At 49.3% G+C, this 26,996-nt stretch overlaps 9 protein-coding genes across 9 annotated transcripts; 3 read left to right on the top strand and 6 right to left on the bottom strand.

Annotated features, from left to right (window-relative positions):
* Window positions 1–1,000: 1,000 nt before the first annotated feature.
* EI90DRAFT_3288815 (uncharacterized protein) lies at window positions 1,001–2,722 on the bottom strand (the record flags this gene model as incomplete). Its single annotated transcript, XM_039067124.1, has 7 exons — window positions 1,001–1,132; window positions 1,183–1,272; window positions 1,350–1,406; window positions 1,466–1,643; window positions 1,798–1,872; window positions 1,922–2,093; window positions 2,165–2,722. The coding sequence occupies 7 exons, from the start codon at window positions 2,720–2,722 to the stop codon at window positions 1,054–1,056; spliced, it is 1,209 nt and encodes a 402-aa protein (XP_038917405.1). The 3' UTR covers window positions 1,001–1,053.
* A 258-nt stretch (window positions 2,723–2,980) lies between these two features.
* On the bottom strand, window positions 2,981–4,444 carry EI90DRAFT_3122316 (uncharacterized protein; the record flags this gene model as incomplete). Its single annotated transcript, XM_039063488.1, has 5 exons — window positions 2,981–3,345; window positions 3,402–3,959; window positions 4,014–4,163; window positions 4,213–4,377; window positions 4,429–4,444. The coding sequence occupies 5 exons, from the start codon at window positions 4,442–4,444 to the stop codon at window positions 2,981–2,983; spliced, it is 1,254 nt and encodes a 417-aa protein (XP_038917404.1).
* Window positions 4,445–4,743: 299 nt separating this feature from the next.
* Window positions 4,744–11,343, top strand: EI90DRAFT_3122315 (uncharacterized protein; the record flags this gene model as incomplete). Its single annotated transcript, XM_039063487.1, has 23 exons — window positions 4,744–4,849; window positions 4,907–5,078; window positions 5,135–5,322; window positions 5,375–5,580; window positions 5,634–5,789; window positions 5,845–6,033; window positions 6,085–6,260; window positions 6,308–6,681; window positions 6,737–6,962; window positions 7,016–7,305; window positions 7,360–7,911; window positions 7,969–8,189; window positions 9,504–9,615; window positions 9,673–9,742; window positions 9,801–9,950; window positions 10,049–10,121; window positions 10,175–10,199; window positions 10,254–10,303; window positions 10,367–10,418; window positions 10,495–10,609; window positions 10,675–10,691; window positions 10,756–10,844; window positions 10,897–11,343. 23 exons carry the CDS (start codon window positions 4,744–4,746, stop codon window positions 11,341–11,343), a joined length of 4,056 nt encoding a protein of 1,351 aa, XP_038917403.1.
* A 781-nt stretch (window positions 11,344–12,124) lies between these two features.
* On the bottom strand, window positions 12,125–15,127 carry EI90DRAFT_3153948 (uncharacterized protein). The gene is made up of 9 exons (XM_039065899.1): window positions 14,678–15,127; window positions 14,564–14,626; window positions 14,405–14,506; window positions 14,237–14,353; window positions 14,057–14,175; window positions 13,845–14,015; window positions 13,462–13,778; window positions 12,734–13,403; window positions 12,125–12,653 (listed from the first exon to the last, which is right to left on the bottom strand). The coding sequence occupies exons 1-9, from the start codon at window positions 14,840–14,842 to the stop codon at window positions 12,440–12,442; spliced, it is 1,938 nt and encodes a 645-aa protein (XP_038917402.1). The 5' UTR covers window positions 14,843–15,127; the 3' UTR covers window positions 12,125–12,439.
* Window positions 15,128–15,522: 395 nt separating this feature from the next.
* EI90DRAFT_3053576 (uncharacterized protein) lies at window positions 15,523–16,388 on the bottom strand. Its single transcript, XM_039060029.1, has 2 exons — window positions 15,623–16,388; window positions 15,523–15,561 (listed from the first exon to the last, which is right to left on the bottom strand). The coding sequence occupies exons 1-2, from the start codon at window positions 16,090–16,092 to the stop codon at window positions 15,543–15,545; spliced, it is 489 nt and encodes a 162-aa protein (XP_038917401.1). The 5' UTR covers window positions 16,093–16,388; the 3' UTR covers window positions 15,523–15,542.
* Window positions 16,389–17,055: 667 nt separating this feature from the next.
* On the top strand, window positions 17,056–17,538 carry EI90DRAFT_3015649 (uncharacterized protein; the record flags this gene model as incomplete). The annotated part of the gene is made up of 3 exons (XM_039056917.1): window positions 17,056–17,243; window positions 17,302–17,322; window positions 17,367–17,538. The coding sequence occupies 3 exons, from the start codon at window positions 17,056–17,058 to the stop codon at window positions 17,536–17,538; spliced, it is 381 nt and encodes a 126-aa protein (XP_038917400.1).
* Window positions 17,539–20,265: 2,727 nt separating this feature from the next.
* On the bottom strand, window positions 20,266–23,332 carry EI90DRAFT_2994831 (beta-lactamase-like protein). The gene is made up of 6 exons (XM_039056175.1): window positions 22,946–23,332; window positions 22,791–22,891; window positions 22,503–22,740; window positions 22,317–22,445; window positions 22,009–22,263; window positions 20,266–21,953 (listed from the first exon to the last, which is right to left on the bottom strand). Exons 1-6 carry the CDS (start codon window positions 23,273–23,275, stop codon window positions 20,319–20,321), a joined length of 2,688 nt encoding a protein of 895 aa, XP_038917399.1. The 5' UTR covers window positions 23,276–23,332; the 3' UTR covers window positions 20,266–20,318.
* Window positions 23,333–23,624: 292 nt separating this feature from the next.
* Window positions 23,625–24,392, bottom strand: EI90DRAFT_3015647 (uncharacterized protein; the record flags this gene model as incomplete). The annotated part of the gene is made up of 6 exons (XM_039056916.1): window positions 23,625–23,661; window positions 23,720–23,809; window positions 23,857–23,926; window positions 23,976–24,042; window positions 24,092–24,241; window positions 24,285–24,392. 6 exons carry the CDS (start codon window positions 24,390–24,392, stop codon window positions 23,625–23,627), a joined length of 522 nt encoding a protein of 173 aa, XP_038917398.1.
* A 580-nt stretch (window positions 24,393–24,972) lies between these two features.
* Window positions 24,973–25,966, top strand: EI90DRAFT_2971339 (cytochrome c oxidase polypeptide 6, mitochondrial). Its single transcript, XM_039055719.1, has 3 exons — window positions 24,973–25,440; window positions 25,500–25,556; window positions 25,607–25,966. Exons 1-2 carry the CDS (start codon window positions 25,041–25,043, stop codon window positions 25,532–25,534), a joined length of 435 nt encoding a protein of 144 aa, XP_038917397.1. The 5' UTR covers window positions 24,973–25,040; the 3' UTR covers window positions 25,535–25,556; window positions 25,607–25,966.
* The last annotated feature ends 1,030 nt before the right edge of the window (window positions 25,967–26,996 follow it).

Raw genomic sequence — 26,996 nt, 5'->3', positions numbered from 1 at the left:
AGCCGTGCAGCGACGCCAAGCTCACCAGTGGGTTAGGTTAGCATACCCAAGATTCCTATTCATGACTTCGATCTTTGAGCTTCGTAGAACGGTTCAGTCTCTGCCAGGCCGAGGTGACATCGGCCAATGTAAGCTGCGGGCGCCGGGGGGAGCCCAGCCAGACCGGAACAGGGTGGAATACATTCTCAGACTGTACCCACAATCATGCCGCCCCGAGTGGACGGATCCGAGGTCACTCCAAGACATACAGGGAAACTTCGGCGGACAGGACTGCATCCCATCCCTGGGTGTGCATGCGGAAGGCACGTGTGCTAATCCACCTAGTACTCGTGACCCAATCAATATAAGTAGGTAACCAGGGGCTATCAGCCAACCTACCGTCTTAGATAGTATTTCGGCGTCTGAGTAGCTGCACCGATGCACTGTCTGCACTGAGGAAATTTTACGGGAGGGCCCGAAGGGCCCGAAAGCTCTCGGGTGCCCGTGACTCGTTTTTTCAATTGCAATAGTAAATGGCTGCACTTCTTCGGTGACTTTATCAAATGTATTACCGGCATCGACTTCCGATGCTCCGTCATCGCCGTTGCCGTCGCCAACATCGCCAAAGTCGTTCTCCTTCACTTTTGCTCATTTTTTTTCGTTCTTTTTTCTACTTGCTTTTCTTACACATCAATCTTAGCACTAGTCATTCTTGTTATCGCCATCACAGATAGTTCCTCCGATCTTGTCCTCCCCAAGCCCCGCTGGTAGTCGTTAAGCACATTCCTCTCTTTCTTTTGTACTCTTATACTAAAAGTTATAGTTATACTCCGATGTAAATAACTCAAACTCATCGCATCCTCAGTCTCCGCCATCGTACCATTGCTGCTCCGACATTAATGTTGCAACGCAGCTCGCATCGGTGATGTTAATATTCTTGAAATCGATGGGGAATTACACATGTGACTGCTTTTTCTGTTGCAGGCCAACCAACACATAGGTACAAATGTGTCCAAGCCACCAACGTTTGACACGTGTCGGGAAAACTTCATCCCTCACCAATTTCCGTCCTCTCTAGCACGCAACAGCAGACGCTGGCTGTTTCTTCTTTCGGGGGTTCGAATTTTGCGGTGCTTTACGTTTGCGACCTCGGCTGGTGTCGTTCGATCAGTAATAGGCTAGCCAGCAAAGGTGAGAGCTTACGTAGCAGTCGCTGCCTTTCCACTTGTCACTATTGGGGCCTGAGTGGCGTTAGGTTGGAGAGGAGATGGGGTGACAGCCGGGGCCGCAGATCTAAGGTGCGCAGGGAGTGACAGATGGTGTTAGTCCGCTCTTGGCAATGTTCTCCGCTGGCAACGAAATGCGCTGACCCTGAAGGGATATTCGCTGACCCAATGTTATTCTCCTCGTCCTCGCCATCTGTCGCACTGAATGTCAAGGAAACCTCGCTTTTTAGTGTGTCATTTCGTGCATTTGGGAGTCTCACATAGAGCGGGCAGTCTCATTGGGGTTGACTATCGCGGTGAGTGCAGCTAGCTCTTCACGCCTCTTTTCAACTTGATCTTCTGTCAATTCGACCCACTTAATCTGGCCATCCTTCCATCCTTTGAGTACCTCACGCATGTGGTCGGCGCGTGCAAGCTTCGGTTCGATCAGTTTGCCACCTGGGTAATTCGTCATGTCAATTGCGATACGATGTTTGATCGTAAGTTTCAAATAATTCCTCGGCTGCCATTCCATCGATAACCTAGACCTCCCACTCAGTTCGCCTGTGTATTTAGTTAGTGTGTGCCGGAAAGCTTGGATGACGCCACTCACGGAGACTTATCCTAGTTACCTTGGCTATTTCTTCACGCATGGCCGCGGCTGTTGCATTATATCCCTGGACCATAGCTCATGCCTCATATCAGTAAGTAGTCATGCGTTGATTTCAACCACATACTTTCTAATTTACCAACTACATGGGCCTCCATGAGGCGAATCTGTACTCCCATATCCACATGTGCTACAGCTGCCCAGAAGGCTTTGGCCTTATCTGTTCCCCAGACGACTGGCGCAAATAAGTCCTCTGAGTGGCCTCGAGTCATCAACACGAGCACCTCAACGCCGCATGACTGGTGGACTGATTTGGCCTGGTGCATTTGAGTACTAAATCCTTGCTCGCTTTTAGATGCCAGAAACGTACTATGCTCAGTAGTTGGTCCCGCGCATGGATTGCAATAGAGTTCATGGATAACTCTGGTGAGATTATCGTCTCTTTCAACGCGCGATTGTGCCTTTTAACCATAACGCCGTCCAGAATAACCTGGGAAGTGTACTCTTCCTCTGATGTCATGGGTTTTTGGACGTCCTCGTATGCGAGTTTCCCCCCATTGATGTCCTCGAGTACTTTCAGGTACTCCTCCTTGTAAGGCAGGTTAGGCAATGCCCCTTCTAGAGTACTCCGTAAGCACACGCCCCTCTTGCTCATGTAAGTTAATTCCTTACCTTTCAAACGTTCTGCCTCTGCCTGTGCATGGGCCCATGCGTTGGGCATTGTGGGCTTACGCGTCTTCTTAGGTTTTGATAATTTATAGATCACTTGGTTTCGGATCTGGCGCTGGGAATAGTGATGGCCACGGCGTGAAAACTCAAGTGCAATAGCTGACACCTGAACCTCGAAATTTGCCTTCAGTTGCATGATTCGCGCATTAAATTCCTGCTTCGTCACGTCCTTCTCTTTCGCTTTGGCCACTGGAACCATTTGGGGTGTCAGTACGTCCTATTACTTCGGCTTGAAGTAAGTAACTCCAACATTACCTTGCGGTGTTGGCGCAACTGACATTTCGGAGTGACTGTGTTGAATAGAAACAGAGAAAAACAATAACAAGCAAACTCAGGGTCTTTCAATTCATTGAACGTCCATGCTTTATCAAATTTATATAATACTGAACTCCATTTTTTTAAACGTATTTTAGCAGTAAATTCACATATGTTGTTGTTCAACATGTAGAAAATGTGTTTACGCCCCTCGGTTTGCAGCTGCCACCTTTGCAAGTAAGTATGCCTCAGCTGGCGTACGGTCGAAGCGTTTAACCAGCATATCACGATAGCTGATTTCGTTGAACTCCTCAGATCGAGCCAAAAGAACAATGAAGTGTATATCTGTGTCGGTAAGCTGGCGATCCTTATCAGGAAGTTCATGAGGCTCGACGGCACAACATGATGACATGGGTGTACTGGCTGGTGGGACTGTTGAGTCCTTTGTTGGGGATGTGACGCTTGGAATAGGCAACTCATATGTTGACTGCAGAGTTGCCACATTTGCTTGAGTTAACGCCGATGGCTCAGGGGTGGGATTGACTGGAACCATGGGCTGACGGCTGGCTACATTCAAGGATCCTTCAGCCTTTAGCACCACAGTTATGTGTCAAAGCACTCACCGTTGCTTGGCACAATTACACTCGATGCACGTGAAACCTTTAGGACATGCTCAGACACTGCGTCTGCATCTGGGCTTTCGCTGTCAAATCTTTCCCATAGGCTAGATGAATCAGACACGGTCCGTAGCTTCGAATCTGTAGGGGGACCTGGGGGCATCGGTGTGGACGTTATAGAGGCTGGATCCGGCATCTTGAAGGAAAGTGGGGGTTGAGAACTGCCTTTACTCTTGCTGACGAAACGGCCCGCTGATACAGAATGAGCCCTGGAATGGGCTGGCGTAGAGACCTTGCTCGCAGTTGCATGCATGGTACTTGTGCTCGTGACGGAACTTCCCTGATTGGTTGGGGAGGTGGGGGATATCACCATCTGAATCACCGGTGCGCTGATGGACTGAGGGGTTTTCATGAATGCGTCCAGGAGTTCTGATCTCAACTTTTCCCAGCCCTCATTAACTCCAATGCTTTTCGGTGCAATGATGTCGATAGGCGCCTTTCGGCCCTCATAATCAATCAAGGCAAAGCTGTGGTGTCCAAGGCGATCCAAGATGGAGGTCTTTCCTACAGGTAAGGTTCGTAGTCCCATGAAAGGTTAAGAGCTACCCACTAATGCACGAATATCCCACATCTGAGTGCGCACCGCTAGCAACGGAGCTAAGAGGTCCTCCATTACCATATGTGCCATCTCCTTTGTAAAGACTTCTCTTGGAATAACCCGCTCGATGTCTTCTAGACGTTGTTGCCCCACCCCGAGTGGAGGCCCTCCTGCGTTGTTGTAAGCATGCTGGGAACGTGTTTATGAATCAGCACTCACCGTTCACTTTCCATGCCATGTAAAAGTCCAGGATGTAGCTCTCACTCACATTTCTGTTGAAACCCTTGACTTCATTGTCATCCCAGCGGTATACTCTACTGCTGGCTTTAACATAGCTCTCAAAGACCTCTTGTGCGGTTGCTCGTGATTTTGTGTACATCAAGTCTGTTAAAGTGAGTGAGTCCTCTCCTAAGCAACAACTTAATGTGTATTCACCGTCGTCCTTATTCATATCAATTGACTAGAAGAGCTTGTGTAGCGCACTAGGCAATGTGTTGGCAGTGTTCAAATTGAATGTCACGGATTCCCATTGAATTGCATGTTGGCTCAATGAATATTATATTCAAGTGACGAACTGACAGTTATCACTCCTTTGACTGTCGTTTCCTCAGTAGGCTCAACAATCCTTCCCAGCGTCAATCATCTCCATTATCATACTGCTGTGAGCTTTCTTCTTCATTCCGCGTCAAATGCCTTACAAGTTTGCCTTGCCAGATCAGGATGGGCAACAGGCGCAAGCGCCATGTAATCATGACTAATTGGGGTACGGACTCATTAGCCCTTACTCGGAGTGGTGCAGTGGCACGGAAGAAGGCACGGCTAGCCACAGATGCAGCCCATGAAGAATTGATGCAAAGTAAGCTTGATCCCCCCCAAACTTTGCGTTATCTCATGATCATCTTGTGGATGGCAGCTGCATCAAAAGCTGTTGTCAAAGGTCTTTCGGAGATTCAGGATGGAGGGCCAGCACCGGAGATTCTTGACGATTGGGAGGACGAGCCGGGAGATCAATTGAACCTACTTGACGACGTCGGGCTTGACTATGAGCAGTTACGTAGACTGATATCAACGATAGCACCAAAGCCGTGGGTCCCCTTTGTCTTAAGCGTGCTGGGTGATTGTTTCAGACCATATTTTTCAGGCGCAGGAAGGGGCGCGAGTGGAGTACACGGATGTCCAGGCTTCATGCCCAATGGAACGAGCAACTTGACTCACTTTCCAAGCTCTATCTACGCATCAAGATAAACAATTTATCCTGCACACCATCGCATTACCCAGAGCCTCGGCAAGGGAGCAACTGGTTTGAGATACAATGCATCGATATCTTTAGTGAGTTACGTCCTATATTGTACGGAACGTTCATCCTCCCTTTTCCTTGCAGATGGTCATTCGATTGAATATATACCATGGGACGAGATAGACAACCGTGTGCATGCACTCCTGCGTGCAGGGTACCTTCCTCCAACGCCAACAGACCCTCAAGTTGCATTCTCCTTACGAACCCTCGAACTTCTTTATTCGCTTTTCCGGGTGGCATCGAACTTCAGTATCCAGAGCTTTGCTCGGTTGCTCACTGACATGCATAAGGTTTTTGGTTTTTTTTTGTTATTAATATCTTGTTTGCTAATGTATACCAATAGACGGTATTCCAGCCTCACCTTAGAACGCAGGTCTCACTTGCGTTTGACATCTATTACCGTATCCTGGATCGACTACGTGGTATTGTCCAGCAGCAACTTGGATATAATCTACCTGATTATCGGCTCAGGCACTCCTGTCCTGCCTGCCATCATAAAGTAAGTGCAATCATTATAAAGTTGTAGCGCATATCTCGGTAATATTGTGCTCTAGGTCGAGAATGAGCCAGAGCGTCCAATCCAGTTTATTGTGACTGGTGATGGGAACACTTCCCTCTCACGGCTTCGTCACCATTTTGAGGGGGATTCTCGTGCATTTGTCAGCGATTACTACATCACTCGGGAAGATGTTGACCGCTTTGCTAGCGCCCAAAAGCATTCACAACGAGGGACTTCAAGCCAGGTATGTCTATCCTTTTCATCCAGCATCCCCCACAACGACATTCCATGACAGAAGACAGAGGAGCCTTTGATATCGGATGCCTGCTTGGCTTGGAAGAATGCCCGACCGATGCCATCGAAGTCAAGATCTGGGGCCCTACAGGTTATGGATGAAACGGGTATTTTTTCAGTTGTTTGTCGCCATGGAATCGTACAGTTCCTTATTGATATGGTTCAGAGTGGAGAGCTGTGAGCCACAAATTCTGGTATTTGTCACGCGGCTAATGTTGTGATAGTGCAAAATACCCTCTGGCTTCTGCCGAGAAGCTCATACGTACATTTGGGAAGAACATATTGTTCGTTTACGATATTGGGTGTACTTTCTCTGTGACTTTATCGAAGTCATCGATTGGGGATTTGGCCAAAGCGGCCAATTTCAGGTGTTGTACCGGTTCTTTTCATGGTGCCGCCCATGACAGGTCCTGCCAGTTGGACTTCCTCATCAGTTTACAGAAAGGCACGGGTATCGAAGATGGTGAGGGCAATGAACGCGTCTATTCGGAGAGCAATGCCCTCGCACCCATCATTCGTCATGCTTCTCCTTATTACCGTCACCTCCGTATCCACCTCCATTTCTCCAAATGGGATGAGATCAAGTATGAGAAATTAGGTATGTCTCATTGCTTCATGTATAGCTTAATTATCATGGACATCGTCTTTGATAGGTGACTTCCTGTTGAGCAACTTCAAGTCCGCTGACAGGATCATTCGTGACAGTAAAAAAACCCTTGACGCCACACAAGAGTTATTCTCTGACTTTGATCCTGACCAAGACTGCCCACGGTGGCTATCTGAAGAACGAGACTATATCTTTTCGCTTCAATCTGAGCCTGACGATGAGAAGGTCAAGATTGAGTATTTAGAAGCTATCGAATATCTTGAGCGTGCTGAGTAAGTAGTCAGTAATGTACATTGGCTCTGAGCTTGCATTCCTTCTAATTTAGAGCAACGGTGCATTACTGGGTAATGCAAGCTGCAACGCCGGCAGGAGTAGTTGCGTATTTTGGGCAGCACCTAGCTCAGGCAAACGAAACCCTCGAAGCTGCTCGCTCAAGTGTGTTGGCAATTGAAGCCAGATCATCGCTGACTCTTCCTTGGGCACTTGATTCCCCTCAACGCCACGAAGCAGTAGTTTTGCGCCAACAGCGGGATTACCACCAAGTCCTTGATGAGCTTGAACAACGAGCCATATCGCGTCAGCTTGAGCTTGAGAAAATTGGGTTGCCAAAAACAGGTATGAACACTATTTATCTTATCTCGTAAAACATTGTTTACCATCTGCTCTCAGACTATAAAGCTCGCCAGCAAATTTCTGCATTGGTCGCTAAGCGAGGGAAGTCCCTCCAGTCGATACTTGAGAAGTATAACAATATGGCAGCCTCTATGAACCCTCCCAAACCATCGCTTACGTGGCAAGATGTTACGGACTTGAATTTCCTGTCCGACATCGTTCTTTTGCGTGGCCGTGAAGATATCCGGGATAAGCCATGGTTTCAGCACCACTTCCGTGAAGCAACACGCGCCTGGCACAAGTTTCAACGTGCTCGCGAAGAGATTGAGATTGTCAGCATCGAAGCTCACCGGATATGGGCGTTCATGGACGAGGAAGAAGCTCGGCTGCATCAAAACATCGAAACTATCAAACCTACTGACCCCGAGCTATCGAGGTACATAGCACTCCTCTTTGAGTACCGACTCAGAGCAAACAGACACCTGCGTAGCAAACTGAGGCTTCTGGAGAAGCAAGGTGGCACCTGCACACCTCTTCCAGCACCCCGCATTGTTGGAAGCCCCGTTTCAACGGCAGACACAGGCCAAGCTGATGTATCAACCCCTGATCGTATGTTTGATCTATCACTATGTCTGGATTGCCGTGCTGACAATGATCCATCCTCAGCTGGGACGGCACCCGATCCCAACCTGGACAGCCCTGGCCCTTCAGAGAGAACCCCCAACAACGGCCAAGATCCTACGATGGGAAATGGCCTTCAAGACACAGTGGTGGAACAAATTTACCCTGACGCTGACTGGGAGGATGAAAACGAAGACGCCGATGGCGATAACCATGACTATCACCATGTCATTGGAAGAATCGTGAATGCATTAGAAGCTATGGATGTGGGATCTGTGTAATAATTATAATTATATCATGATGCGAGAACAATGGCGATAACAAGAACGACTAGTGCTAAGATTGATGTGTAAGAAAAGCAAGTAGAAAAAAGAACGAAAAAAAATGAGCAAAAGTGAAGGAGAACGACTTTGGCGATGTTGGCGACGGCAACGGCGATGACGGAGCATCGGAAGTCGATGCCGGTAATACATTTGATAAAGTCACCGAAGAAGTGCAGCCATTTACTATTGCAATTGAAAAAACGAGTCACGGGCACCCGAGAGCTTTCGGGCCCTTCGGGCCCTCCCGTAAAATTTCCTCAGTGCAGACAGTGCATCGGTGCAGCTACTCAGACGCCGAAATACTATCTAAGACGGTAGGTTGGCTGATAGCCCCTGGTTACCTACTTATATTGATTGGGTCACGAGTACTAGGTGTGCTAATCCAGCACTAACCAGCTGACAATAATATGTGGGCACCGTGACAACGATATCAAATATTGATGCAGCCACGAGACTCCCTTTGGGCCTCTCCCAGCCCCTCCCCAACGACAAACCCCAGTGTGCACCCACCAAAAAAAGAAAAGAAAAGAAATCATTTCGGCAATGTCCGCCTCCTGCAGATCTCCATGAGGCAGCTAGCTTCTGCGGCATGCATCAATGTGCAGGATAGGAGTGAGTTACACCCTTTCTAAAATTTCACTGGCACGTCAGAACTCCAACGGTGACCTCGACACCACCTCCCTGAAATCATCGAAAACCGTTGACACTACTTAACCTCCAGATAACGCGAACTGTGGCGGTGTTGGCATCCGTCCGCGGCAGTGGGCACTTTCCCACGGGTGCCAAGTTTGTGAAGGGTCGAAAGTTCGCAGCAAAACTTCCGCGCGTGACTCATAAGTACAACGCGTGAGGACGGCAATGTGTTCGGTATTTGCCGGTCCGATATGCAAACCTTGCCCCTATATTGACTGCTTACAACGATATTCTGGTGTATTTGCGCCATCTCGAGGCATTCACCTGCGCCTTGTTGGATTTTTTATTTCATTGGTTTGCTTGGCGCGAAAATTCAACTTCGTTCAAGTGAGCTGTGCAGTAACGAGCCCCCAACGGACCTAATAAACTCTTGTGTAACCGATCTCGGACACTTCGGCCAAAACGTGCTCAAAACGTGCTTGTTCTCCTGGGATTCCCCAGCAGACATGCTTCCTTCCGTGTTGTTCTCCCTTGCGGTCTTCATTCAGACTTGCGTGTTTGCCTATGCGGGTGGAACCACATCCTTCGCGTCCGTACTCTGATACCATTCTCTCTTCCATGTAGTCTCAACAGCAGTTGATGGAAACGACGACCGGAGATGCTCCGTTTTCCGTAGACCTTTCCGCCCTTGAAAGTGCAGTATATTGTCCCAATGGCATCCGCAAAGCTGCTGGAGGTGAATGACTGGAACACCTTCTAACTTTATGGACACCTGAACTTCCCTTTCCTTAAGGCGTTGTGCTTCTTGTTCATGGAACCGGTTCAACCGGATATGAATCATGGGCGAACGGCCCATATGGAGTGTCAGTATATTATTCCACATTTCTAGTGGAAATTTTATATTTACATCGGTTTCCTCAGGTATCTTCCTTGGGCTGCTCCCGGATTCGATGTCTGTTGGTACGAACTCGATTCACACAATTCATCCAGGACACTCACAGAAACGCTCACAGGGTGGATCTTCCCAGAAAGTAAAGGAAATTCTCTGTCAGAATTCCTACCTCTAACTTCGTAAGCATGAAGTTCACTTATCGATGCACAAGTTTCTGCTGAGTAAGGTCTTGAGTAAGTTCGTTTGACTCGAACCTGACTTGATTCTTTCCTCCAAGGTATATCGCCTACAATATCCCCCTATTAGCGGCGAAGAGCTTCACAGGAAAGGTGTCGATCATTGGCCACTCAGTACGTCGGTAGTCTTCTTTAGGGTACATATCCTTTATGTGTTATTACTATAGCAAGGGGCAGGTTTAAACCCTCAATGTTAGTTTAGCCGTTTTCCGAAGATGGATTAAACGGTTTATTCCCATGCTTCAGGGGCACTAGATTTTTGGCCATCTATTCGTCAATATGTCTCCGACTACATCGTAAGTGTTGCATAGCAGGAATGAAGCTATACCCCTTTTCCTCGCCTTTCAAAATCCATTCAGGCACTCGCAGGAGACTTTCACGGCACACTGGAAGGCCCGGTTTCTTGCTTATGTCAGTGGGTTTTGCTGCCTGACACTTTCACCCGGGGGAACTATTACTATTGCTTATCCCGTATTCCTATGAGCAGCCCAGGATTTACTGCATAGCGGCTGTTATCCGTCCGTCGCACAACAGACAGCGAGCTCTAAGTATTTGGAAGCCCAAAATGAGCGTGGTGGTTCAGCATTGGTGACCACGACTAGGTATGCCAATTGGTCAACACTAGAATAGACGTACACTAAGTCTGAGAATGCGCTCATATTGCTAGTATCTACACTCGATATGGTAAAGAACATCTGCTCTGGTAGGAGACCCTTTCGCAGATATTCATTGCCGAATCATTCCATAGATGATGTTATTCAACCCGAGGTCGTTAATCCCACTTCTGTGCTTCCTGGAGCTGCAAACCTCGCTTTACAAGGCAAGCCAACTGATTCTGTGAAAGAATTACGTGTATCTCATTTTCTGTGTTGATCCTGCATACATACAGACCTTAACGTGTGTGGTCCTCTGCACAAAGTTGATCACTGTAAGCGTCATTGATTCTGTCAGTACCCAGCTAAATAAAATTTCCCTGTGGTTGTATCACGCGTTCTGTCATGTAGTTACTATTCTCTTCGACCCTGCAGCCTATGCTCTCGCATATGACGCTCTCACTCATGACGGACCGGCTTCAACCTCTCGTTTTAACGCGATCAAGTATTGCAGTTCTTTTGTAAACAACACTGCCCTGAACCCAGCGCGCGGTCCTGATGAAGTGCGAAGCTTTGTTCTGGGCAGTTTGAGGACTGGAGGTCTTTCGAACGTCACGAAAGTCAAACATGAACCCCTCCTTAAAGTAAGCATGCTCGTAGGGAAGCATGATGATTGCACATCCTCATCCCTCTCCAAGGAATACGTTTGTGATCAAGGGCAAGCAACCGTATGCAACTTGTGAATTTACTCGCACGAGGGAGTGCTCGTCTGGTCAAGGACAGGATAATTTTCACCGGACGTCCTAATTCTCGCTACTTCCGTGTGCCGTTTCTTCAGAAACCTATATCGCTAAAAAGGCCCTCCAAATTTGATCAGGGGTCTCGCCCCTTTCGCTAAAACTCTATGGTGGCCATCATGTTATTACGGCAGCAACTAACTGCGATTATTGGTAGCACCAGTATGCATAGACCCCGGGTGTGCTGACGCAACTGGGATCATGAGGATGACGCCAGATCGAATTTTTGTTGTTGCCCCTCAGAAGTCCGCAACAGCGTTGAAAACTGTCTTGTGCGCCGCTCTTCTCTCGGTTCATCGAAGTGTGCAACCCAGTTGCACTTGCTTAATTCCCAGGAGGACAACATGCTGTCGTGACTACTGTTCCTGAGAGATGCTTTTCGTGCACTTAACGGGCATCCCTACGGCCCCCTAAGCCAGCTGCTGAGGAAGTTGGATATGAGGTATCTCTGACCGTCCAGCGTGCTCAAAGGCACCAACCATTTATGGTTGAACGACCTGAATCGGCTGAGATGGCGGTTCCTTTTTTTTTTGGTTGAACCCTCGCAATATTAACGTATAGGAGGCCTTTGGCTGCCTGTCCTCTGTCTTGATACCATCTATCCTCTGCATGTTCTCTCCTGCGAAGAAGTTATCGTTGGAGATATTGGTTCGGAGATATGTGCATGCAAATTCCCAAGACAAAATAGACTGTTGTTATGAGTTAACCTGGGCGCTCAGCGGCAACACTCGAGTAAACTGTATATTACATATGTTTAACTACAATATTTTTCACTATCAGTACTACAACGGGCCTATGCTACAGGGTGAACAACGCACGGACGCGTGGGAGAGGCGGTGTTGGGCCGTGCAGTAGCAAACCTAGTAGCGGGGAGAAAGGGGAATCCGATGAAAAAATTCCCATCGGTTACAAGCGTGAAAGGCCTCCAGCCTTGTCCAAGTCCAAAGCAAAAACAGTGCAGATCCCACACCACTTGTTCGACTTTCAAACCATATATCCTCAAAATTCGAGACCCAGCTAACCAATCGCACGGAAAACAAAACTAATAAACTTCGATCCAAGTTTCGTGAATCTTTTCGTTATCGCCCCAATGTCTAGGGCGGTAGCCACGTTTGTGCTTCATACGCTCACGCACGGACCAATGGTAACTGGGCTTTGAGCGATTAGTCAAAAACTCCACCCAGCGTTTCGACAAAGCATCTGTGTGTTGGGGTACTGCGCCTCGATGAATGTCGCGAGGATTGAATAAGTTGCATCTGAAGCATTTTCGAGAGGTCACCAAACTCGTCAGTCAGGCAATGCGGTGTGAAACGTTGAAATCCAAAACCCAACGTACCGAAGCTTGGACTCCCACAAGAACGTGTGCTTGTTCTGCACATGCCTCATAAGGGGCGCCAACTCAAGCACCCACCACCACAACATTGTTACGATCGCGCTAAAAGTAATGCGATCCCACCTCCACAACTCGTCGTATGATTCAGCTTTCAAGTCCCTCTCGAAGAAATCCAAGTCATATTTGACACCAGACTTAAACTCCTTGGATCGAAGAAAGTTAGCCCGTCGAGGATGCCTACCCAGCACTTTTTTATCAGCGTCCGTTGGTTTGACTAGTACATCGCTTGGCGCTATCCTGCTGGGGTCTGTATTCCCACCAACAAGAGGGGAAGGAGGTCTCCCCGATGTGGGAAGAGTAGAGGACCGGCGATCGGCTGGATTCTGTGCGCGCCTCAAATACCTGTTCTCGAGGTCATCGTCAAGGGTGATATTGAAGTCACTACCATCGTCGTTTGTGTATATGATGGGAGGTAAGTAGATACCATAGCGGGCCAGGCGGACAGATCGCCAGCGAATATTGAGGTTATATTTCAAATCCGCCTCATAGAACTCGCGGATCATCCATCGAAGAGGGATGTTGGCAAGTGAAGGCGAGTACCTTGGTTCGTTCGGGCCCAGCTTGTCGATCTCATTCCAGGGTTTGTCGTCCGGTACGTTTCCGCCGCCGACATCTAGTAGGATTAGGAAGTGGGACACGAGTTTTGACGGGACAGAGTTGAAATACCATACCGCAGTGTCCACCTGCAAACCAAACCTCCCTCAAGTCAGGCGGAAACTGTTCTTCTGGAATCAGGGTCGTGGGTGGTTCATGATCGCCATAGTTGATTAATCCGAGACGGTTCAATATATCATGTGGCCACCACTCGATGAACCATTTGAAGAAAATGCCGACAAAAATATCTCTCAACGCCAATACCCAGTCGATCGTGGCCTGAATACCCTCAGTGTCTGGCGCAATGGCATCTTCTGCAGCTTGTTTCGTGACCCAGTTTCCATTTTTGCATTGTTTTTTTGCTCCCGTAAGCCTCCACGGCGAAGGAATAAACCTTTATAACCAGCACAGACGCAGAATCGGCAATCATGCATCAAGCTTCACGCTGAAGCGCACTTACTTGGCTCGTCTCTCATCCAGAGCCAGTGCATGCCTAAAAACTTTGATGGAACTATTGCTTTGGGAGAAGGGCAACGCGCGCGGCACAAGAATGCCAACAGATGCAACAGTATCCCAAACTCCGAGGAAGTCAACAGTGACGGCACGACAGAAGTCACGTTTGTAGTTCCGGCTGGAGAAGAGGGGGGATCAGGCATGGCTTGAGACATTGACACATGAAGGGTTGGTGCTTGCCCGGGATCGCTACTGACAACACTACCTCTACCCAAGTTCTGGTAAAGCTTGTAGGCAAATTGGACTTGCTCGGGCATCGAGGGTGGCAAAAGCCCGACCTATTCGCACGCCGGATCAGGCAAACACGTCCTCACACTACCGATTAATATATATTCGTACCGCATGTAGCATCCCAGCTAGAGCTCTAGCAGTATATGCACCTCTGGAAAAGCCAAAAATGCAAATTTTGTCACCCTGATTCCAATTCGACTGAAGAAATCGATATCCTCCACAGACCTGCCGCAGATAGATCAGAATTGAACCAGGAAATGCCCACCTAGGACTTACATGGTCATCAAGGTGCAACGCGACGCCTTGATCGATGGTTTTAGATATCCACTGGCCAATAGATGTGCTGAATCGAGTCGAAGTGTATGTCCCAATGCCAGTCTGGCGACGCACAGGCCTCTCAGTGATCAGAATAAACACGGACGGTATGATTCTAACCTGATAGTACACTAACTGTTTCGGGTGGGATTTCTCGAGGCACGAGAAGAGACGAACGATGTTCTGCAGGGCAATTGCAGTCAGTTGAAATCATGTGCGCTCCATAAATCTTACAGTGTTCGTATCATCATACTCATTCGCCGTCCCATCGAAGCAGAGGATCAATGTACGGCCTAGATGGACCTTGGGTGTTTCCAACTCTTCCTCGTCTGTTATCTGGTTGATGAGTACGGACGAGAGTCCTTCCTGGATATCGAGAGCTATAGGGAAAGTAGCCATCTTCAGGATGTCTCGTTGAGGGGGGGGAGGGGCTAGGGACAAGGGTGTGGGGTTCGAATCTAGTCATTTATGTAGACAGGCTGGACAAATCCCTCCAATTCGGCGCAATACATTTGATGGAATCTGTGACAGGAAGTGGGAGCGGCACTTTGCTAATCGGCTCTGATGGTCCAGACAGCGAAGCGCTTGATGGCCAAACTCCCCCCCTTAATCTCGGGACTTTCGGGCGGACTTAATCATACTAATTGAATAGCGCTGGTCACGACCAGCGCTAAATCATGAAAATAGCAAACAACCGAGAAAGAAAATTGGATGGGGTAACCGGCCAGGTATGTTACAACAAAGCGGTATTTTACCCAGGAAATTCTAGCCCATGTAGAACACTCGGGTGGTGCATGAACTAGATGCCTTCCGGAATTTCCGGCCACAGTTCTTGCTCTGTGTTGATCGAGTGGACGTGAACGCGATGACTAATTCGGTGCCTGATCAATACGTCACCGCGTGACACAGACTCAGTGCCAGTCGCTCACGTGAGTTTCGCCGAAGTATATCCGAATTTTTCGGCGCGGCGAAACTGCGTAAGCGACTGGCACTGAGTCTGCGCGTGACATGGGAAATTCTAAGCGGTACAAAGATCCAGAAATAACATATATTGGCAGATGGGTAGTTATACGTACATCCTTGGATACATGCAGTCTAATCAGCTGAGCGAGGACGCACTATGGCAGTCAAATAACACAGTGAGAGGGAGCGGATGCAGAATCTGAAAAACCAACGCACAGCGCAACACAGACAGGCAGTCGGAAGTGCACACGTAAGTCACCAGAGGGATGAAAGGAATGATCCAACCTGGTCATAAGCCACACAAAGGGGCAAGCCCCTAATTTGCAGTGGTGAGCACCCGCAGAATCCCATTGGCGCTGCAAAAACACAGGATAACACAGGACCCGGCATGCTGGCAGGGAGGGCTCGGGGATTAGGGTAGTTGGTCCGCTTAGAATTCCGCGCGTGATTAGAGGAGGACATGCGGATACAACTTGCAGGAACGCGCCATTGGCAGCACAGGAGAGTAGTCTTGCCGGTGCAATTTCGAACAAACACTTGTTCCAAACTGGTGCATGCGATCGAACATATGCATGTTGGTACCGTGAAACATCCAAATATCCTGAGATCGACAGACTCAAGATCATGAGAAAGGATACTGTCCACATTTTCCTCGCATTCATGATGGCTTCATGGTGACTCACCATAAATAAGAACAATGTGCGGAAGGCGAGCAGCAGCTCGAAAGTGATAGTTGAGATGATGAAGAAAAGTTGAATTCAGTTTCGACCCTAATAAAGATGTGAAATTTAAGCGCGTATTGCGATATTTACGTATTCAAATAATTCTAGTAAAATTTACAACCTAAGGTAAGGATGATAGGTTTTGAGGGTGAGGGTGTGGAGGCGAAAGTTGCTTATGTAAGCGTCGATCACCGTCCCTTTTTTTTTCGGTAGCCTTCGCGGGCGGGATGCCTGAAGGTTTTGTTCCAAAGGGTGACGATGATGGGTGCCTCTATATGAAGAGAATTGCCACCACGGGGAAATGCGTTACCACACTGGCGAGATGTGCGTGACCGCGGAGGGTCCGGTTATACCACAACAACCCCGTTGCACTTCGGCCAATTCTCAGGGAGGCTCAGTTCGCCCCCCAGGGTGCTGCTCCAGGTGTAGAACGATCCGTATGGGGAGGGCTCTGTTACGGTATTTCTTTTTGTTCGTGAGGTTCCTGTTCTGGTTCAGTTTTTCATTCATGGCGGTTCTGATCATGGTTTTGTTCTCACCAACCCTCTTGGTTGAGGTTTATGCAACGATACAAACGCCGCTTACGGACTTGATGCGTGGAAAATGCGTGGAGATGATTTCAACTACCTTCACAGCAATTAGTTACCATAGAAGTCGAGCTTGGACTTTGAACGTGAATCAATTCCTTGACGCTGTCCAATCATTTGCCAGGATCGAGAATAGAGATTTTAACACAATGTCCGTCAGTTCGGTCAAATGGAAAGCTTCCCAACTTGTTCACTTAATATCTAGAGGGCTAGAATCGCCCCGGGGTCCCCCTTCATCAAGCCCCCCCCCCCCCCCCCCCCCCCAACACTCTTTGTCTCTCCTGCCCCTACCGCAAAAATATGCCATCCTATGTATTCCACGTCTTTCTCCCAGAAAACAATGGCCTCAACCCACCCAAATTCGTTGCTACGAAAAATAAGAATGGCTGCTGGATTTGCAGGTTCCGCAAGAAAGCCTGTAAAAAATACAGCGAGACAGACACAGAATACGACCCAGCGGACCATCGCTGCTACGATTGCAAGAAATTCAACATTGTTTGCTGTGGCCAGGGAGAAGACCGCCCTTCGGTACGTTCTTAATCTGCCTACCCCCCTACCTCCCTTGCCTTACGTTGCCGTTTTCCAGGGCCCTGGCATCTGCTCCGCTGTACGCAAAAGGACCCACGAATGGATTTCGCTCAAATTAAATAGGCGCTCTGGTGTTCCCCCACTTGACCTCTCTTATCTCTGGACAAAACAGTCGGTGGCTTCGTCATCCCCTCCGACGCCTCCACCTGAGAGCATTGACTCCATCTCGGAGTCCACTGGATTCTTTACACCTCCCGAGTTTCCCGACCAGTCCGCTGTCGCCCTCTGCCGCTGAGCCTTTTGACCCCGCCCTGCCTGGCGCGACCCTTCTCACCCCCTCTCCGGAGTGCAGCGGCAGCTTCACGCCCCCTCCCGAGTACAATACCGCTCTGTTTGACGCGCCTTCCTTAATCCTTCGCAACGTCGCCCTTGGCCTCCATCCTTGCCGCCTTCTCTCAATTACAGTTCGGACAACCCCTCTCCGCTACTCCTTCTGATCCATCCTTTGAAGCTGTCTAAATGGGCCTCGATCACCTCACGTCTCACTAGGGTCTTGCATGACTTCGCACGCACCTCCTACCGAGAACGCCGTTTCATACCCAAGTTCCGTGACCTCCAGTCCCGAGAGTGAATCTATTTATCATCAACCCCTTCCTTTTGGTTTGACCCCAAGGGCGTATTTCCATTTCGTGTCCCTCGTGCGGCGAATTCCGTCCCCCCGCCTAGCCTCGTCTAGCCTCGTCTAGCCTCGTCTAGCCTCGTCTAGCCTAGCCTAGTCTCGCCTAGTCTCGTCTCGTCTCGTCTCGTCTCGTCTAGTCTCGTCTAGTCTCGTCTCGTCTAGTCTAGTCTAGTCTCGTCTAGTCTATTCTCTACTGACCAAGTGTCACTTGCTGGAATTGAACAGGTAAGTTTACCAGCGGTGCGCTTGCCCTCTGATTCTAGGACATTTTCGAGGTAAGTTAATCGAGTGCTTACAATGGCGAAAACCAATTGCTCACTGCGTTCCTCAGAGTGCAAGGGTAGCACCACATTAGATAGTCGCTGGTGCGAAGTCGTTTTGTCACCTCCAATACCACTTACATCTTTGCAGGCGATCGGATTGGCATCTAGTCCTAGTCCAGTTCAGTCCAGTTCAGTCCAGTCCAGTCTCGTCTTGTCTCGCCTCGCCTCGCCTAGTCTAGTCTATTTTCGCATTGTCCTTTGGCCTTTGCCCTGTGGGCAGGGCTGTAAGAAGGCGTGTGATATTGATTTAACTAGCAAGGGAAGAGCATCAAAAATGTAGCTTGGAAGTTGGTACAACTAATTTCTTTAATCGTCTAGCCTAGTCTAGCCCAGCCTAGTCTAGCCCAGCCTAGTCCCGTCCCGTCTAGCCTCGTCTCGTCTAGCCTCGTCTCGTCTAGTCTCGTCTCGTCTAGTCTCGTCTAGTCTAGTCTATTATTTTTTAACGCCATTCGTTGTGGTTGATCCATCTCGAAAGTGAGCCACGAGCCACTGTCCGAACGGTCAGGTATGGAACCCCCTACCTCGTTAGCCGAGTTATCAGACCCCGACGCCCTCACCAGGTGAGATGCAATCGCGACTCGAAAGAGCGTCAATTATCAGAGACATCTGCGCAACATGACGTCGGCGTTGTCCATTTGCCTTTCCGAGGGTGTCAAGTTGTCCACCCGCCCTTTACCGCGAGAACTAACGGCGAAGAGATCTTCTTACCGGATACGTGGACTGATGGAGCAAACCTTGAAGGCCGTTGTTTTACCTTGTCTCCCCTCCGTCCGAATTCCTCAATGCCCCAACATCTCATTCTTGTGCCTCATTTGTGATGTCGTTTCGTTCTATGTAGTTACTCCTTGATCATTGTCTCACTTTGTCACAGATCGCACCCACTTCGAGGCGGACGAGCGTAAGTATTCATTAGGCTGCGAGTTCGACTGCTCAACGACTGCAATCGTCTGCAGGTTTGTCATCATCCACACGGAACCAATCCTCTATTCCCTATGTGAGAGTGATTCGTTTCAACGTGTTTTGGCTTTTGAGACGGGACCTGCACTCTTGTTTGTTGTGAGGGCCGGGATGCAAGGTAATTCGCTCATTTGCTACTAGCCAGATGTCGATCGGCCCGTCTTCTTTTTTCAAGGTTTGTTCATTATATGCATCCTGCTTCCCCTGTTCACGTCGCCCCCTCTTGTCTAAAGGTCACCTTCCTGTTGGGAACCGGAGTGCTAAACAGGACCCTCGGATCCAGCAGTAATGACAGACCTGGTTAGTTTTTCAACACCCGACAAAATGCTAGAAGTCTGACGTCCGTGTATGCAAAGGAGCTATTTCATCCGCGGAAGCCAGCCATTGAACAACCAGGCACGGCGGAGGTAGATAAGGATGTAGCCGTTGATTGGGGGCCAGATCCAGGGACGAGCGGCGGTCCTCGTGGCGCCTTTCATATTCTTAACCCCTCATTTTCGCTTGTCCACTGGTAAGCCTCAGCAGAGCGGATGGGGTTCACCCCAAGCCAGGTGGCCTTCTTCGACCTGTGACCCCGCCTGATTTCTTTAAGAATCATGTGCTCGTATCCGACCCACATCATGGTGCGTTTCTCCTGATGTGGATCACCTTTTTAGCGAGGATTCTGATGTTGAGAGTGATTTAGTGGGATTGGGCGGGGTCGTCGAGCTCATGGAACTCTTCTGGTCAAACTCGCGGCAGTTGTGCTACTCGGACTGGTTATCCTACTTGTACCGATTACATTCCTGCAGTAGAGGGATTTTGTTGATGCATGTGATTTAATTCTGTGACCAGCGGGAGTAACGTCCAAAGCTCTTCAGCTACTTTCGGCTCCTCCAGTGAAGTATCATCGCAGACATCGAACGAGTCTTGACAACCACGGGTCCATCGCGTCTATCGAGTGGGACGTTCGTTGTACACTCTTCGATTTCTGTCTTCTTGGCAGACTCCATAATGTTTATCGATATATTTCTAGTATAATAAAAGGTATTCTTTCTTTCGAAAAAGAAGACAGGTCATGAACAACACTTTCCGAGCACAACAACAGAATAAATAATATAAAATAGTCGTTCCGGCTCACTGGCTGTCGAGGCAGCGAAGTTCCAAGTACTCCCCATCTCGGAGTCTTTCCATATTTCCCTTGATAAGGTGCACATCGGTAGAACCAGGTGATTCGTCGGTAAGTGGAAGGGTGTGTATCCCAATGCGACTTTCCTCCCCGGCTGAGGTGTTCGTTCTGCTATTTCTGGGGGGAATCGAACGTAGTGAACTGGACGTGCGAGAAACTTGAAGGGGAGCGCCGATTCGCATCTCTGCGTCGCTGCATTTTCTGAGCAACTCCTTCAAGCCTGTACGCTGACGTTTTTGAGATGCAAGAACCGCAGGGTCAGACGACCGCTTCGTCGGTTTGAGACCGGTTACGGATGCGGGGGGCGAGTTCGCAGCAGCGTCGTTTCTAGATAGATCATGGGAAGATCGGAAAGTAGCGTCCGAACCGATGGAAGTAGTAGACAAGGCACGTCGCGAGACGCCTTCCTTGGAGGGAGATGAGACATGGTCCTTCGAGGGTCGAGTTGACACGATCTCGTCAAGAGAAGTTTGACTTCCTCCACTGAGAATCTGGGACTGGGACTGAACTCGGGGTGAAACGCCGTTGGAAATAGGTTGAAGAGGGCCGAGAGAGGAAGGACTGCTAGGCCTCGTATTCGAATGAGCATCTATATCACATTGCGGGTTGTGAGACGGTTCCTTGGACGGGCTTTTTCTAGCACGCGCAAGTTCTTGAAGAATATCATCATCTGTGCCTGCGTCAGAGGCTAATAATGAAGCTTGATGAGGTAGCTTGTCTTTCTGGCCGGATGTAGAGCGAGGTTGGTTTTCCACGGACGTGCGTGAGTTATGTTCCTGCGATTCCCTCTCGCCCCTTGGCCGAGCAGGCGTACCAACCCCCGTCCCTTTCGGGGATTGAGCGGTGCGAAACTGTCGATTGCAGCCGGTTATGGACTCCTTCGACTGGATTGATCTGGCTTGCCATTGGGAGGGCTTTGCGGAGGATGCCCCGTGAGGCAAGGTGTTGTTTAGAGGTAAGTTGCTTGAACAATGGTTTGCTGGGCAAACGAGCGCGTTTTCAGACCGAGTTGACGGGCAGACCCCATGGGGTTGCAGCCGAGTCGTCTGCCACGAGGTGTCGTGGGAGACTCCTCCCGCAATGGGGTTGCTAAATCTCTCAGCGGCACTCCCTCCACCAAGGAAACACTCGAGCTGTTCCATGACACGCCATTTACGTCCCTCATGACTGGCTGATGACGTGCTAAGTGCACTCTTTTCCCAATGGGGAAATAATGAACCTAAATTGACGCCCTTGGGAAGCTCGACATTCTGAACCGAGGTGGGAGTGAACACCCCATCTAACTGCGGCGACCTGCCTCCTCTTGAAGCCCAAGCCTGGGAATCCAAATCATCCTGTATGAGACCATCCCCCCGGTCCTGCAGCATGTCGGTCCATGCAGAATACCCGTTAGCCTGCATATCTTCCTTGACCTTTTCTGCGGCCCCGGGGCTCATGCAATGGCCGAACGCCATCGGGATACATGCCCAATCAGCGCCATGATACTGTGGAAGAACAGTATTTGGAACAATTCGCTTCGGTCGGAAGAGTGAGACAAATCGCTGTAATTCCGGGAGGCCCGAATGCCGAGCGAGAGGCACGATCTGCCACAAAGCGGTCATCAACATGTAGCAGAAGTTTGAGATAAGTTTCACTGACTAGGCTACGAATCAACTCTCCGTTGATAAGTTTCTCCTTCGTGTCAGAGTACCAAGAGTGCCAAGTGCCAAGTGAGCACTCTACCGCATTCACATAGACTACGTCGGCATCATCTGAAGGCACATGGTCACAGCGATTGAAACGCTCGCATGCGTGGAAACGGGTCGACGAGGAATCAAGAGTTATGATGGCCCGAAGCATAGGGTCGGATTGAAGCAACGAGAATATCACTAGTTTGTATCTATCTACGTGAATCTGCACGAAAAACTCATCAATGCTCTTTCAAGACGGAATTGAGGAAGCTTTACCTTCGCACCAAAAGCTTTGGAAATTTCTTTCAATATATCTTCATACCCCCACGTCCAAGCGTTGATGAAGAATCGCGTCGTTCGAGGGTATTTGCTCATTAACTTGACAAGGCCAGAAGTGGCAGCCCTCTATATACGGAGATGCCATTACACGGCTACCCTCGGCCCACATTGTCAAAGAAATACCTTCGATGGTGCATCTATGGTGCTTAAAAGGCAGGCAGTGTCCAAGTAGATGGCTTCAAGAATGGGCTGCGGCGCTTTCGCCACAGACGGATCCGAAAGATGGCGGAAGTCCAAGCGCGAGTCTACCGCAAGGTACGGAGCAAGAAAAGGGTTTTTCTTGATTTCTTCCAGAAAACTCTGTTCAGCACGGAAGTCTCCAGTGTGAAGAATTGCACCTTTGGAGCCCTCAATAAGATACCTGTCCTCTTCTCAACCGATAGGTCGTTAGCAATCTAAGGAAGGGCTTACATGACGGCTCCAGGACAATGATTCGCATCGATAGCCGTGACAGTAACCTCTTCATCACCTTTGAGAAGAAAGCGTTCTGGCGAGTTAAGTGGTATCGGCCGCTAGAGTGAATAAGCTGAGCTGCATAAGGAGGAAGATGCATGAATATTCCATACCAGTAGGTCCCTCGATATCCCGCGTCCGTCGCGCCCATTCGTTTGCAAATGAGCCCACGGTCTCACCACATGCGGGGTGTGGCCACGATCATACGCGATCCGGTCGGGTCCTTTTTCAGCTCTTAACAGCATATTCTTCGAGTCAAGGGAGCATACAACGGGCTGTCCGAAGCTTGGGTTCTCCAAACCAGAGATATGGTCGGAATGCACATGTGTGAGCAAGTGGAGGTGAGTGACCTCGTTTTCCTCGCCATGTGGTGTCGCGAACGCGTCGACGCGTATATCAGTGTAGGGAGGCACCCTCCCATGATATGGCGCACCAGGGGGCATCCTTAGGCGGAACTTACACGATAACTCATCTCACAACGGCGAAAATCGTTCAAAGTGTCAAACAGATAACAACATAGAATTCTCACGTTAGGATACTTGTAGCCGAACTATGTAGTGCAACAAGTGCTCATTATATAACATTGTGACCAAATTGCCAATAATTCCTGAACCCAAGGGGCCAAGAAGAGATTACGATGCATAGCTACATATATAGACACACAAGGGACAAGACATGACAATTTTCTGACCATGAACCTAGGTCTTACCATTCATTCGCCTACAAGGGAAGATAAACCACAGAAAAGCAGAACCACCGGCGACCAAGACATCATCCAATGGACGTGAAATTTCAGAAGCGGTCACGCCTGTCACGTCGATCATCGTAGCTAAATGGCACGACAGTTCACAAGGAGCACAGAAGGGACAGAACAAGCAAAAACTGACCGTCTCTCTCTGCGATCATCAAACCTCCTCTCCTCCGGGCGGCGGTCATCATTTCGATCATACCTCTCGTATCTTCCACCGTACGCACGCCTGGCAATGATTGAGAACAGTGGGAAGGAAATGAATGTGTGACAGACCTGTCATCGCGCCGGTTGTCATGCCGAGCATAGCGGGAATCGTAGGGACGCGGATCATAGGGACGCTCGTCTAGAGGTGCATCAGTAATGTGAAGACATCGCTTAATTACAACACCTACATTCAGCCCTCTTGGGAGGACCAAAATACTTTCCAGGAGTAGGTGTGCGAGCTCTACCACGGCGAGCCTGGTGGAACAGTCAAGCATGCAGGATCGACATCAAGAACGAAACAAACCTTCTCCACACGAATAGTTTTTCCAAACAGCTCTGTGTTACTCAGAGCCGCCGATGCCGCATCCGCGCCTTCTACAGACTCCATGGTGACAAACCCAAAACCACGGCTTTCGCGGGTATGGGGGTCGTGCATAATTGCAGCTCTCTCCACCTGCGTGAATGTTAATAGCAATTGACACAATAGACAGACACACGTCAACCTTTCCGTATTTGCTGAAGATTGCCTCGAGCTCGCGATTGTCAACCTTCGAGTCGAGCCCAGAGACATGAAGATTGTTGCCAGGATTGCTGGAACCATCCATCCTTCACAAGTCAGTGGCAGTGCGTACACACGGATGCTCCAGACTTGCCTTCCACGGTCCACGCGAACAGGGCTGCGACTGCGGCTTCGCTGCCCCCCACGAATGCCATTCTTCATATCTTTATCCCCTCCATTAGGGGATGGTGATGGACTGCGCGCAGCATTACCCCATCCTTCATCTGTTTGTTGAGGCTCTACCGTAGTCGTATTTTGTTGCCAGGCTGGAAGGAGGTGTTAGGTGTTGGACGAGACGCAGATGACGAGGCGCACAGCGCCAAAAGGAGAGGTGATGATGGGCGAAAAAATCAGAGCACACTGTCGTACGGTGCTGCAATGGCACTGTTGGGGTGAAAAACGTGCAAAGAGTTGGAGGCCGTGAGCCGCAGATGAGGTTTGTCAGCAGATGCTGGAAACGTCGTCTGCCGGGAATGACAAGGTGCAGGCGGTGGTACCAAAAGTAGAGACGTGTTGAAGCCATAGTTCATGCTGTCGGCGAACGTACCGTCGCTCATCTTGAGGTCAATACGGTCGATGCTGAAGGTTGCAGAAATTCGTCGTCAACTTTTTTTCGATGTCGGGGAATTCCGGTCAGGAAATTGCCGGGGAGTTGTTCTCAAGGTCCCAAAATCCACACACATCTCAGTCCTCCATGTCACGCAGGGTATTAGCTGTGGTGCTGCCGTCTTCAAAGGCATTTCGGGCTGCTGCACGTCCCACCTTTACGGGCTCTCGTGCATTTTCCACCAGGTCGCAGGTCCGTTCATCTGGCCAGCATGATGTCGAGACATTCGAGTCTTTCACCGAGCGCTATACCAACTTTTTCCAATCGGCTGAAGACCTCTTCGAGCTTCAGCGTGGGTTAAATAATTGCTTTGCTTATGATCTTGTCCCTGCGCCAAGCGTCATCGAAGCTGCTCTCCGTGCGGCCAGGCGTGTGGATGACTATTCGACGGCCGTCAGGATATTCGAAGGAATCAAAGAGAAGGTTGAGAACAAGAGCCAATACGAGGCTTATCTCAACGAACTCGGTGGTGTCAAGGAGGAGCTGGGTGCGTCTTTTTTTGTCCAATTCTGTTGCATTTATTCTCACGCACGGGGGTGTACCCAGGCATTGACACAAAAGAGGAGCTCTATGGGTTGTAACGTGCGTCGGGAGGATAGCTAGGTTCGGCCCCTTGTCGTCGTAAAAAGACGTATACTTACCGTTTCTCCTAGAAAAAAATGTACTATTCTCTGAATTACCCAATGGACAATCTTTGGCATACTTGTTCATATAATACCTCACCAGTCTGCTGGCTCATCGCTTATCAATGACTTGTTCCCCGTTCTGGGCTGTTCCGCCTTTTGCTGAGGCCTTTGTTGCAGAGGATCGCTTCAGCCGCTTTGTTTCCATTAGAAGCCCTGTCACTCCGGAGCTGGCGATCAGTAACTTTGCAGAGAACCCGGTTGTATTTTTCTTTGAAGATCCTCAAGTCTTCGCGAAGCTACAGCGAAACTACCTTTACGCATTAAAATTTACATAAGGTTTCCGATTGCCAACCGCTCCCCCACACAATTTTACTTAGGTTTAAAGTTACATGACATCCACTTGAGATTTCACGGCCCCACTGTCCCGGTGGGTGAATCTGTCTCTCTGCTGGCGGTTCTCACGCCCTGAACGAAGCATTCGGACCGCATGATCCCGCTCGCTCACTTGACAAGCATCCTACATAACTGATTTGTGCCGAAGTAGTACCAGATGAACTGAGCTGACACCGCAGGGAGCAGGCGAGAGAAGCCACGAGTCGGCCTAGCTTGTCAATGTATTCCAGGGTATGACCTTCGTGTGCAAGAGCCGAATTTGACAGAGTTCTGCGGCTCCATGGCTCCGCTGTCACTTTTCTCGGTCTTTGGGATTCGAAGCAGATGAGCTTCGATTTACAGTTGCCGAAATTGCCTCTCACCCTTCCATCATATCGCCGGAACCATACGCCACCGAAAACAGCAAGATCTTGGTATTTCGATGTGGGGTCCCTTACTGTAATAGGCATTCAACTCCGTCATCAAGAACATATGTCGATCATACGCCCACCTGCCTGCTTTTCTCCTGAGGGTGGTCTGACAAATTTTCCGCTGTCGGAATGATCTCCAGAGAAGTGTCTACATGACCTATTCAAACACATTAGCCATAAATATGAGCAAGTTTTCGGGAGTACTCCCCTCCAGCTCACTGTGAACGCAGTCTGCAACACTCCATCGAACGCTGCGTCAACATTTGACGAAGATGGTTAAGATTTTTTGTCTGGTGCTTCCATTTGTCGCTCTTGCGGCTTCGGCTTCGGCGTCGGCGTTGCCCAATACATTGAACTCGGTTTCCGTAAGTAGCTGTCCTCCATTTTGCGAATCAGGACAACTTTTTCATGGCTTCTGGTAGTTGATCAAGGAAAGGGTAAATGCTTGTACTTTTACCTGTGGCTTGGCTCTATAGTCTAATCCCCATCGAACTTAGGACACGAAGGGTATTTGTATGGGCAATGTAGAAGGTATTGCACTTGGGGGGTGCTTGGGGAATCTTGAGAGTCTTGACGGAACCTGCTTTGCCAAATTCCTCGCCGTGAAGCTTTTG

The sequence above is a fragment of the Cantharellus anzutake genome, assembly GCF_015039405.1.
Source record: "Cantharellus anzutake strain C23 chromosome Unknown EI90scaffold_18, whole genome shotgun sequence".
NCBI lineage: Eukaryota > Fungi > Basidiomycota > Agaricomycetes > Cantharellales > Hydnaceae > Cantharellus > Cantharellus anzutake.
This window is presented reverse-complemented; position numbering and strand designations above follow the sequence as displayed.

Bases quoted from the DNA above. Each gene is read 5' to 3' on its own strand.
- EI90DRAFT_3153948 (XM_039065899.1), bottom strand. From the start codon at position 14,842: ATGGCTACTTTCCCTATAGCTCTCGATATCCAGGAAGGACTCTCGTCC. The intron at 14,354-14,404 runs GTAAGTCCTAGG...TATCTGCGGCAG, and splicing joins CGTTGCACCTTGATGACCAT to GTCTGTGGAGGATATCGATT. The intron at 14,176-14,236 runs GTACGAATATAT...GCGTGCGAATAG, and splicing joins TAGCTGGGATGCTACATGCG to GTCGGGCTTTTGCCACCCTC.
- EI90DRAFT_3053576 (XM_039060029.1), bottom strand. From the start codon at position 16,092: ATGGTGAGTCACCATGAAGCCATCATGAATGCGAGGAAAATGTGGACA.
- EI90DRAFT_2994831 (XM_039056175.1), bottom strand. From the start codon at position 23,275: ATGCCCCCTGGTGCGCCATATCATGGGAGGGTGCCTCCCTACACTGAT. The intron at 22,741-22,790 runs GTAAGCCCTTCC...AGAAGAGGACAG, and splicing joins CATTGTCCTGGAGCCGTCAT to GTATCTTATTGAGGGCTCCA. The intron at 21,954-22,008 runs GTCAGTGAAACT...GCTTTGTGGCAG, and splicing joins GAGAGTTGATTCGTAGCCTA to ATCGTGCCTCTCGCTCGGCA.
- EI90DRAFT_2971339 (XM_039055719.1), top strand. From the start codon at position 25,041: ATGTCACGCAGGGTATTAGCTGTGGTGCTGCCGTCTTCAAAGGCATTT. The intron at 25,441-25,499 runs GTGCGTCTTTTT...GGGTGTACCCAG, and splicing joins TGGTGTCAAGGAGGAGCTGG to GCATTGACACAAAAGAGGAG.